The 12,392-nt window shown below is 43.1% G+C and overlaps 1 protein-coding gene across 1 annotated transcript in view; it reads left to right on the top strand.

The window, feature by feature from the left end:
* Positions 1 to 12,392, top strand: part of SLC41A3 (solute carrier family 41 member 3) — a 98,260-nt gene that overhangs the window by 82,707 nt on the left and 3,161 nt on the right. The window contains exons 7-10 of the mRNA XM_003796175.3: positions 6,860 to 7,004; positions 8,075 to 8,154; positions 10,068 to 10,202; positions 11,949 to 12,097. Of these exons, the coding sequence (XP_003796223.2) occupies positions 6,860 to 7,004; positions 8,075 to 8,154; positions 10,068 to 10,202; positions 11,949 to 12,097 (509 nt within the window). The remainder of the gene's footprint in view (positions 1 to 6,859; positions 7,005 to 8,074; positions 8,155 to 10,067; positions 10,203 to 11,948; positions 12,098 to 12,392) is intronic.

Genomic DNA, 12,392 nt, shown 5'->3' with positions numbered 1-12,392 from the left:
AAAAAAAAAAAGACTTAGTGTAGCTATGGTTAAAATGCAGTTGACAAAGAAATTTGGTTATTTCTGTGACATTCCACAATTTAACCTAATTATAACATGATTATGACTGATAATATATACCAAGACACATCAGAATTTAGGAATGTAATGTAATTTTGGAGCATATATCAATAATACATTTACACTGCTCAAAGTTAAACACCTTTTTTTTTTTTTTTTTGAGACCGAGTCTCACTATGTTGCTCTCAGTAGAGTGCTGTGGTGTCACAGTTCACAGCAACCTCAAATTCTTGGGCTTAAGTGATTCTCTTGTCTTATCCTCCTAAGTAGTTGGGACTATAAGTGCCCACCACAATGCCTGGCTATTTTTTTGTTGCTGTTGTAGTTGTCGTCGTTTGGCAGGCCTGGTCTGGGTTTGAACCCGCCAGCCCTGGCCGCTGAGCTACAGGAACTGAGCTCAGTGCACTAAATACCATTTTTGATTTGACAGTGGTTCTCAGATCATTATAGCATACCAAATAACCTAATACATCTGTCTTGGACTTCTAGGGTTTTCTATTATGTCCAAGTTAGTTTGAATCAAAAAGACTTAATCTCAGAATTTGAAATTTAAAGAAGTATGTCAAATATTAAACATTTAAAATACTTGATGTTAAAGTAATAAAGATTTGAAACACATGATAAAAATAGGATTATTCATTTAGCCAAAATGATAATTTAAAGATTTTTAAAAACAAGTACTGTCACTTTTCAATCTAGAGGAGCCTCAGTTTCCATCAAGAGGGCTGATAAAGAAAAGCATGAGGCAAACTTTCCCACTTTCCCTTCTTTTTAGTTTACTTATAAGGTAAACAAATCTCGTACTCTCTTATTAATGACACAAAATTCTTGATGAAAGGAAAAAACCAAATTGTACTTTTATATTTGTGTTTCATCAATACTAAAGCTAATTTTAATAAAACCTTATAAACAAATTCATCTAGTCTGAGTCAGCTTTGACGACACAAGATGAGATTTCCATGAACATTGTATAACCACCTACAATTTAATTTATTAAAGAAAAGATCAACATTCTGAGAACACCCTGTTGTTCTGATGATGCAGGGACCAAGGGTCTGCTCTTGTATTATTGTGCTTTTGATACTAATGCTCAATTTTCAGACAAACTTATAAAAATTTCTCTTTAATTTTAGCCAATGTGATCACATGCAAAATTCCTTTCATGTGATTAATCTTCCACAAACTTTCTACAACTTGCTTAAACCTTCATTTTGTCCTATACCTTCTTTTTTTACGTAGACATTCTACATTAGGACAAAAATGTACTTTCCTTTCCCACTTAACATTCAACCCCACAAAGTTCTTGCTTATGAAAAAAAAAAGAAAAATTGTTTCTTACATTCAACTTTACAAAATACATCTTTCTTTATACACTATAAAATTGTTTCTCTTATATGTAGTAGTTTTAATTACATATATCAATTATAATTTTAACTCTTAGTAACCTTAATTTCCAGTGAAAAACCTGGAAAGTAAGTAATTTTGAACTGTTTTATATCAGTATTTATAGATGAAAACCATTTCATAATTTTTAGACATTTCCCCAATTTTTTGTATATCAGTAGATCTAAATATATTTAGTTAGTCTATACTATATAAGTGACTCAGACATTTTATCTTTATATTACTTAATTCAAAATAACATGGCTTTAAGTATTTGAAAATGATTTTTCATACTATTGAAAAGTTATTTATAAACTTTAATTGCATTTACATTCATTGGATTTATTCATTCTTAATAGTTATGCTTAGTTGATTAAACCTAACCATTATTTCAAGTTTGTTAATCATTTTTGCAGCCTACAAATGTTAGGTAGTTATTTCCTAAGCAAAAAACCCTTAAAGTTGAATACTTAGGTATTTCACTGATCAGAAGACAGCTGTTTTTATTAAACCAGCAATATTAACTTAGTCTTATTTACCCAACATTTACTTAAGTTGCATGAAGCATTTGAGTTAGTTTTTATTTTTTTAATAAGATATTTAAGTACTTACTTTTTTCTCAAACCAGATAATTGGAGCTCTTTCATATATTTTGGTAGTGAAAAATAATGTACATACATAGACAAAAATGAAGAATAGGTTCTTCATTTGCCAGTTTTCAAATAGTTTTTTTTTTTAAATTCTCAGTGCACATTTAATTTGTTGAACCTCTTTTTAAAAACATGACACTACAAAACTACAGAGAAAATGAAAATTTCCCTTGTTCAATTACTGTTCTCAGAGACAACTGCTTCCATGAATCTGTTGTGCATCTTTTATTCCTTTTTATTTATTTTTATTAAATCATAGCTGTGTACATTAATGCATTTATGGGGTACAATGTGCTGGTTTTATATACAATTTGAAATACTTTCATCAACCTGTTAACATAACCTTCACCACACTTTCTTAATTATTGTGCTAAGTCATGGAAGAAGCCCAAGTGCCCACTGACCCATGAATGGATTAATAAATTGTGGTATATTTACACCTTGGAATATTATGCAGCCTTAAAAAAGATGGAGACTTTACCTCTTTTATGTTTACATGGATGGAGCTGGAACATATTCTTCTTAGCAAAGTATCTCAAGAATGGAAGAAAAAGTATCAGCTCTACTAGGAAACCAATATATAAGCACCCACACCTCCATATGAAAGCTATTACCTAACTACAGCTCAAGATGAAGGGGAAAGAGGAGGGGGAGGGGAAGAGGGGGGCGAGGATAGGTGGAGGGAGGGTAAATGGTTAGACTACACCTATGGTTCATTTTACAGGGATATATGTCAAATCTACTAAGTGTAGAGTATAAATGTCTTAATAATTAAGAAAGTGCAGTGAAGGCTATGTTAACCACTTTGATGAAAGTATTTCGAATAGTTTTTTACCCTCTTTACACTATCAAGCTCTGGGGGGGGGGATTCTGCCTCAGAGCAGCAGGAGCAGATGGGTCTGGGGAAGCAGTCTACATGGGCAGTTCGCTTAAAGAGGGCTGAGAGGAAGAGAAGCTAGGGGCAGGAAGGAGGAATTTCAGAGACCTTGTGAAATTCAAGACTATTTTAGACAATTTTTTGTATTCCTCCTTTAAAGAAATGGCTTTATCAGAACCTGTTTTGGAAGCTTCTAAGTACCATTAGCCATAGCCCTCCCAGTTTGTTTTATTTTAGAGCCCACATTTTTTAACTCAGAGAACAGATAAACTAGGTATCTCAAAAGTAGACTAAAATTCCTTCAATGCTTAAACTATTTGGAGATATGCTAAATGTTTTTAAGTTGGTTCCAATATGCTTTTTACAAAATTACTTATAAAAAATTAAAAATAAACTTATAGATATTAATATAGAGATTCGATGTTGCAGGGTATATAGGTCTGGGCTCTTTTTCTTTTTTATTAAATCATAGCTGTGTACATTAATACTATCCTGGGGTACAGTGTGCTGTTTTTACATAAAATTTGAAAAATTTTCATCAAGCTGGTTAACATAGCCTTCAGATGATATGATCTTATACCTGGAAAAGTCCAAGGACTCTACTACAAATCTCTTGGAAGTGATCAAGGGATATAATAGCATTTTAGGGTACAAAATCAGTGCCCACAAATCAGTAGCCTTCATAAATGCCAGAAATAGTCAAGGTGAGAATAAAATCAATGACTGTATACCTTTTACAGTAGCTCCAAAGAAGATGAAATACCTGGTGGTTTTATAAAAAGAGAAATAGAGACCTGTGGCAGCATGCTAAGGCCCCTTGCCACATGATGCCCACAGCACTTCAGGACTCTGTGGGTCTCTGTCAGCAAGAAGCCCTCACCAGATTTAGTCTTTTGACTTTGGGCTTCCTGGCCTCTGAAAATGTAAGTCATTAATGTCTTTATGAATTACCCACTTTCAGGTGTTCTATTATAAGGCACAGAAAATGGATGAAGATGTTACTATGGCCTTCGTATCAGGAGGGAACCTATGGTGTTCCCATAGAGAGTGAAAGCCTGAGGTCATTCAGCGAGTTCAGAGTAATCTCAAGAAAGCACCTCATGTTCTCCACCAGGTTAGAAGGGATATAGAGCTGCAGACTGCACACATATGGAGTAGTGCCTGAGGCTGGTCTGGGTACATCCGTGTGCTCTAGTAGGGGTGAGTGGGATGGGGAGGCCAGCAGGGGGCACATGGTGACAGCAGCTATAAGGAGGTGCCCTAGTCTAGGGCAGTACTCTGGTTTATCACTGCCCCATGGGAATTTGGACCTAGGGGTTTGAGAAATCACCCATTTTTATCTGTTGGTACCTGAAGCAGACAACACAGCTGTGATTTGGGGTGTATTGGCACAGCTCTGGGCTCTCTCCTTGCTGTCCCTGGTATTGTCTGCCAATAATGCCATTTAATCATCAGACAGAGTCTCAAAGTTCATATGTGTGGCAGTGAAGATCTGTAAGGATCAAATAAGATGACCTAATTTTAGTTTAAAGCCAAACTGAATTTAAGGCAAGGAGACTTGTGTATGGGTTAGCTGTTTGAGTGGGTTTCTCCAGGCTCCATGTCATGCCATATGCATGTTCCCATGCATAACTGAGCACTTGACACTGGATCCCTGTTGGATTGCTCCTCTCCAGTGACACTGTGAACTTATCCATGGTACATTCTAGGACTGGCACGAATTAGAGAAATCTTCACTGACTGAGGACCAAGCAGGTGATGGTGGCACCTGCTGGGGATCTGAGCTGCTCCCTGGGGAAGTATACACTACCATGCAAGGATGAAAATGAGGCAGAACCTCAGTAGGGGCTTGTGTGTGGTCATGAAAAACTTGGAGTGGACTCAAAAGTGTCCTGGAAGGAGGTGCTCCTGCAGGCTGCTGTTTCTGAGCATCTGAGGTCTGTGGGGAGCCAGCTGGGCCTGCCTCCTGTTTCTTAGACTGGCACTCCTGCCATGCAGTACTTGGGTACCTAATACATGGCAGAGGAACAAATGATCCTTAGTGCAGAGAAGAAAAGAAGGGAGGAGCATGTTCCTAGTGACACTGCCTGGAGAGGGAGGGTGTGGGACACAGACATATGCCTGGACACCTCTGAGTATCAGGGCCTCTTTGGTAGGTGAGCCTGCCCTAGGGAGGGTAGGGCTGGGGGAGAGAGGACTGTTCTAGAGAAATCCAGGGGTTTGTTCTGTTTGCTTGTAGAAGGTAAGACACATATGGAATACAAGAAAGGAAGGGGAAGATGAGGAATGCAGTTGTTACCAGGGGTGGGGTAGGAGGTCAGCCCGGCCTGGCTCCAAGTTAACCGTTGACTGATGTAACCCCAGTCCTTCTTCACTGTCCTCCCACCAGTTGGAAAAGATGACACAGGGACATGAGATGCTCCAGCCTGGCTGTGATTGGCACCTTATGGAAGATGCAGGTGACGGGGAGCTCACCTTGGTCTGGTCTCATCTGGGAGTGTGGTTGGCATCCCATGGTCACTCTGGCTTTCTGCAGACCTGGGCTGAAGCCTTGGTCCCAGATGCTGCATGTCTTGGGAAGCCACCTCTTTCTGCTGGTCTCCTCCAGGTGCCTGCCTGGACAGGGCTGTTGAGACCATGACATGAGGTCATGTGTGAAGTGCCAAGCACAGTGCTGGCAGGGGGAATGTGGAGGCCTGGGTCCCCACTACCTTTGCCAGAATCTGCACTGAGAGCAGTTGACATGAGAAAAGACTCTGACTCGGTCATCTCAGGTGGAATAACCAATGGGAGCCTGTACACAGAGGTGTACACTGTAGCTAGTAGTACCTAGGAGTGCAGCTAGCAAGTGTGGCCCTGCAAAGATCTCTCAAGGGTCTTTCATTTAACAGAAACCATGAATCATGCTGATGACATAAAACATAAAGTTAATTTTAGTTATTCAAAGTGAGGGACCCCAAGCAATCATTCCCAGTAAAAGGAGGAAACAACAGAGGAGAAATCAAGTAAACACATCATGTGATTACCACATGCACATTACAAATTAGGGGGTAAATTTTGGCTTTCCTAAATTGGTTCAGTGATTTTTATCTTATACTTGGGCAGGACTCAGGCAATGGCAATCTTTTTGCTAGACATTCTGTTTTTAATCGCAAGGGATCAATCGGTCTGTCTGCAGGTCCTGGTGGGCAGAATCCTGGATTCTGGTTGTACAGGATTCTTTTGGATATCACCACTGAGCCACCAGGTGTCAGACTTCCTGTGTTTTGAGTAACTTGGACTCTGGTCATACAAGTTCTCCAGGAAGGCCTGGCCTAAAGTGTACTATAAACCTAACTCTTAAAGGGGAACATCCCAGAGATGGTAATGCTGGTCCCAGTAGGAATTATCAGAGTGGGAAGAGATGGAGCAGGGTGCTAAATTTATGTGGGAAAATAGCAAAAATGTCAGACAAGTGGAAGTGAATATGGTAGGAATGGAAGACAGAGAGGACCTTTCTAAACTGTTTGATAGGATGGTGAAGGGTCTTTGGAAAGGGTGGTGGGTGGTATTCCATGGTGTACATGTGCCATGTATTATTAATCCACTTATATTTTGGGATTACTTGGGTTGATTCCACATCTCCCTGGGTGAGGGACACACTTAGAAGTGGCTCAAACTACATAAAAGCAAATTGTGTAACAGGAATGATTATAACCCCCCCCCCCCCAAATTCTGAAATTTAAAATGAAAGCGGGTGGGGATTAAAATGCAGTAGGGCTGGAGTTTTCCCAGACTTTCATGTCCTTCACTCCCAGCCTGCCTGTGCCCTGTGCAGCCCAGGCCCTCCTCTGCCAGACCTGCCCACTGTACTGCCCATGATCTACATGTGTCTTCTCTCTCTTTGCAGACAGTTGGTTTCTAATGCCGCTGGTCTGCATTGGCTTCATGGCTCTGATCCCCTTGTGGGTCCTCATTGCCAAGAAGAGCCCACCTGTCGTGAAGATCCTGAAGTTTGGCTGGGTCCCCATCATCCTGGCAATGGTCATCAGCAGGTGCGCCAGGCCAGGACCATCCCTCAGCCTCCTCCCCAAGCACTGCAAAATCCTGGACAAGGGTGATGCTCAGTATCTGAGAAGTCAGGATTGGAGTGAAAATTGGGAACCCTCAGTAGTGGTTGAGTTATACTTTCATGGCTCTCTTTCACCGTGAATCCTGGGGCTTTTTCTAAGGGAGGCCACCTCGTTTACAAGTGCCAGAGCTGGGAGAGGGTTAGATGAGGGCCCCTGACCATAGAACCCTAGCCTGCTTGATGATGCCAGGGGATATGGCCCTCAGTCTGTAGTTGCCAGAGTTCTGCTGCCCTACCTTGCTTACGCTGCAGGCAGTATCTCTGTTATGCACACACCAGGTCATTGTCCACAGCATAGCTGCTGTGAGATAGTCCCCTGGACCCTATACTCCTCTACCTAGGGAAGATTTTGCTATTTGCCCACATAAATTTAGCGCCCCTCTCCAGCTCTGTTTGAGAGACCCCTGCTAGCAGACTGGTTGGGCCTCCCCAGTCCACTTGGATGTGTTTTCCTGGCTTTGACTCTCAGGGAGAAAAGGTTACAATGCATCTGTCTGTGATTCCAGAAGGCTCCAGGCCTCTTATACAAATTGACCCAACTTCTCAGGGCTCTGTAAGTTCCGAGGGGTGTGGCACCTTTGCACACACAGCAGCCATGGGGTAAGTGCAACATTTCCCAAGAGAAAAGGCAGCACAGTTGACACTTGTGCAGGTTCTGTTTTCACTAAAAAGCATCTTCATGTAGTTTAGTCAGGTGAGAGGCCCAGCCAGCTGCATGGCTTCAGAAAGGTAGTGGTTCATTTGTCCTAAAAGGGGTTGTCATTCCTTGATGGCTTTTGGAGTAGCTGAGACTCAGAGGAGAGGTGGGGATGGAAAATCCTGGTGGGGTGCAGAGGACACGTTATTAGCTTGGCTACAGCAGATACTCGTGTAAGGAAGGAGTGTCTGCTCAGACTGGGAAGCCGTGCTGATAGGGCATTGGTGCAGAGGTTTGCAGGGACCGTGTGAGTATGAACCCTCTGACTGTGGGACTGTTGTCTGCTTTCTCCCCAGTTTTGGAGGGCTCATCTTGAGGAAAACCATTTCTAAGCAGCAGTTCAAAGGCATGGCCATATTCACTCCCATCATATGTGGTAAGTATTTGAGGGGGCCCCAGAGCTGGGTTGGACCTTCAGGGGCAGTTGGGCAGCTGAGCTATAGGGCCTTGGTGCTGGTTTGCTCGAGTGGAGGGAGACCCAGGCAGGAAGCCCTGCACTCTGCTCTTGGCAGTGCTAACTTGGTTCCTCGTGCCACCACCAAAGTGGGAGCTCTCCTGACAGAACCAATCCCATGTTGTTTCTCTTAAGCTAAGCTTGGCTTGGTGTCTGGTGTAAACAGAACTGACCAGTTAGCAGAGTAACCAAATGGAAGTCATTGTCTAGCTTACTTGGTCCCCAGGACCTGACCTTCTGGGCCTGCAGAAACAGGCTTCTGATACCCTTGAGCATCCCCTGCATGTCCTTAGTACCCTACCGTCTACCTCCCATGGGGGACCATACTTTAAGCTCCTTGAAGAGGGGCCACCCAGCACATCTATACCCTGGCAGAGTCTCACAGGGCCTCCCTGTACAGTGAGGAAGGCAGCAGATGGCATGTAAGCTTGAGCAGATCTCCTTGGATGAATCACCAACTCAGATGCCTTCAGGGGCCAAGCACTCAATTTGAATGAATTAGGTAGCAGGGACACAGCTAGCCAGTAAGGAGTGGTGGGGAGTGGGGTGTACTTCAGAACACAGTGGTGATCCGAAGAATATGGTGCCCATCCAGCTCCAACCAAATGTTGCCTGGTGAGAATGTTGATTCACAGTTGCCAAAACTGACATGTTCAGAGAAGCCACGAATCTGGAGTAAGGGACCCAACTTGTAAATGTTCCATGTATGGGCCAAAACATATCTGTAGCCATCCTCTGGCCAGGTGGTTGGCCTTAGAAGTCACTGCCTCCTGTGGTCTCATGGCACTGAGGACATAGAATCAGGGCAACCTTCACCTCTGTCAGCCACCCCTAAAGACAGCTGTCACATGGGCAGGCCCTGTTCTCTGCCAGCCCTAGTGTCTGCCTGCATAAAACAAGTGCTCAGTCTGGCCTTTGTCATCTGGGCCATCTGGCCCTGGAAAAAGGTGAAATCTTTTCCTCACCCTGTGGGAGCCAGGAGCCTCAGCAAGAAGCTCCAGAATTTTCAGAGCTAAAATGTGCTCATGGTTTTCTGGGCCTCCTGACTTTGTTCTTTGGGTTTTGTCTGTGTTCTTTATTTCATGAATCTACACATGACCCCCAGCCTTCCCTAACCCTAACACCTATGGACACCTACTCCATGTACCCCATGCATCTATGAATGTGCGATTGTGTCCTAACATTTCAGGGCTCCCAGAGAGGGACTCACATAGCTCACAAATTGCAGTTGTACAGTAGAAAATGTCTTTTCTTAAAACCCCTTGGGCCACCCAGCATAAGAGCTGTCCAGGGTGCTTCTACTGGGACAGGCCTGCTTTGTCGCCATGTGATCATGTCTTTCTTCCCCTTCCTTCCCCACTCTTATTACTGTTTTCTTTCCTTTGCTTCCCACTTTGAGGTGAAAAAATGCCTTTCATTTTCCTAGATATTCCAGCCTGTAGTCTGGGTCCTGTCCATTCCCGCAGCCTCAAGGTCTGAGTCTTACCTGCTCTTATTAGACCTGCCACCCCTTCCATCCTCTCCTTGTCCTTTCTGAATCCCCTCCCTCTAGGCAGCGGATATTTATTGAAAAGCTACTTTGCCAGTCACACTTCCCTCACTTTAAGAGGTACCAGCTGTCAAGGCAATATAGTTACTACCTTGGTACCACACTCAGGAGGTCTGGGCCACCCTGACTTGGTGCCAAACAAAAACTGCAGTCACGAGGAAGGAAGGAAAAGATTCCAAGTGCTAAACTGACTAAACAAGGCTTCTTGGAGGAAATGAACTTAAAAAAGGGGACGTAATTCAAAGGCTGGGGCAAAGAAAGGGAAAACAGATTCTTTTTCTCACAGGTGTTGGTGGCAATCTAGTGGCTATTCACACCAGCCGAATCTCTACTTACCTGCACATTTGGAGCACACCTGGGGTTCTACCCCTCTGGATGAAAAACTTTTGGCCTAACCCACATTCTACTTTCTGTATGCCAGGTAGGTCTGCTGTCTTTAAAGAAGTAAAAGTTGATGTCGTGGAGTGTAACAATGGATGCCTAATGCCTTGCATTGATTACCTTCCGGGCCCAGCTCCTCCAGGGACCTGACTCCTGAACCCTGCCTCTCCTCCATTCAGTCATTCAGATATTTAATAAAAAGGGTATTTATTTTTCTGTGTAATTTATGCATTTCAATTTATGTATTTATTGAATGCCTACCATGTAATGGGTTGCAGTGGGGACACAGAGACAGCTAATTTCTTGCCCTCAGAAGCAGGTAGACACAAAACAGATGAGCGTGTAATTACAAGCTGTGGGGCTTTCCACAAGGCAGAAGTGCAGGTTGCAAGAAAACAGGAAGAGAGGAAATCCTCACCTCGGTGAAGAAGGACCTCCTGCCCCTGGCTGCAGTTTTTCTTGCTGCATTTGGCTGAAGAGGTTACTGTGTAAAAGTTCTCTGCTGCCACTTTTCCTGTACCTTTGGCTAAAAAGAGCAGATTTCTATGGAGTTTTTCCCTTTTTGTCCATTCTCATTGGCATTTCTGGGTTGCTGATGTCTCCAGGACCCAGTTTGGGAAAACACAATTGAGGGAACTCACCACAGTATTGGTCATTGCTTTCTAAGTTTCCTAGCCAGCCTGCTTCTCTCTCTACCTTTCAAAATCTTCTTACATTTGTTTTATATATAATGTCCATGGTTTTTAATCTGTATTTAGTGTTTCTTCCCCATTTGGTCCTAAAATCAAATTTCCTGTTATATTTTCTTACTGGTCATTTATATAACAAGGCTATTTATTTTTCTGTGTAATTTTTGCCCCAAACATTTTACTGAATTCCTATTGTTTTCATAGTTTTCCTATAGATTTTCTTGAGTTTTTGTGCCAGCTGCCAATAGTAATTTCTAAAAGTGTTGCTTCCCCCTTTTTAAGTTTTTTTAAATGAATCTTTTTATTCCTCATCTCATTTCTCCTCATGAATAGATTTTGATGTCCTTGCCATCTTTTATACACATTGTTTTATGGTATGTTTTAGTTTCTAAGCTACCCATGATTTTTTCCTTTATTTCCTTATTGTTTTGGTGACATAGGCAAGTGGAGGCCTGTTTTTCCTTGGAGATCTATTTCTGTTTGAGAAGTCAATTGCATTCACACGTATAGTTTTTAAAGATATGGTTGTATCAGGGTGAATCACACTCAAGTGTGACGAAAAACCTAGGGCTCTCTCACATGGCACACTTGTGCTGGCAGGGCCTGCAGGTGTCCATGAGGAAGGGGCTGCCCCTCCAGATCCCTGCCATCCAGGGTGGGACTGTCCCTCCACACTCCCAAGCTCTTTCTCGCCTAAGCCCCTTGCACATTCTCTTTCCTTTGCCCAAGGCCTTCTCCCTCAAGTGCATACGCCAGCAGAAGTGTCACGGCTAGTTGCTTGACCCCTGCTCAAGCATACTTCATGCTCTGTCTCCATACCCTGAAGGATCATCCTCATAGGACTCATCACACTTTGAAAAGACCTTTCTCGTTTCTTTCTGCTTATTTGATTCTTGCTTGTCTCTCTGTTCTAAAATATCAACCCCATGAGGAAAGGGTCAAGACTGTTTCCTTCTCTGCCACATAGTAAGTGCCCAGTAAACATTTATGAAATGAATGATTGGATGAGTGTGGATGCCTCTGTGAGACTGTCACATGCCAAAGTGGCCTCTGCTACTAGATGGGTCCCACAAACTACTTGATTCTGTTTCTTTCAGAAACCAATTCGACATCAGCTCGAGTCCTGCTCTTTCTGGTGGTCCCAGGCCATCTGATTTTCTTCTGTGTCATCCACCTTGTGGAAGGTCAGTCAGTCACAAGTAGCAAGACTTTTGTGGCACTCTATCTGCTAGCAGGCCTGATCCAGGTAAGGATGGCTCTGGCCACTGAAGAGGGCTGCTTTGTCCCCTGCCCTGGTAAGATGCTGAGTGGCCTGAACTGAGGTGAGGTGGGCTTCCTAAAGGAAGGGCACAGTCCCCATCTTCTAGGCCCTGGTCTAGACAGAGGTCACTGCACACCATACACTACAGCCTATGCACTGCACACTACCTGCTATACCTTGTACACTGCACACCACATGCTGCATACTACATACTTCACACCACATGCATCACCCTGCACGCTCTATCCTGCACACTGCACATCACATGGAGTACACTGCA

The sequence above is a fragment of the Otolemur garnettii genome, unplaced genomic scaffold (assembly GCF_000181295.1).
Source record: "Otolemur garnettii isolate 467f Iridium unplaced genomic scaffold, OtoGar3 scaffold00101, whole genome shotgun sequence".
Classification (NCBI taxonomy): domain Eukaryota; kingdom Metazoa; phylum Chordata; class Mammalia; order Primates; family Galagidae; genus Otolemur; species Otolemur garnettii.
The sequence above is the reverse complement of the archived record's forward strand: the minus strand, read 5'-3'. Positions and strand labels throughout refer to the sequence as shown.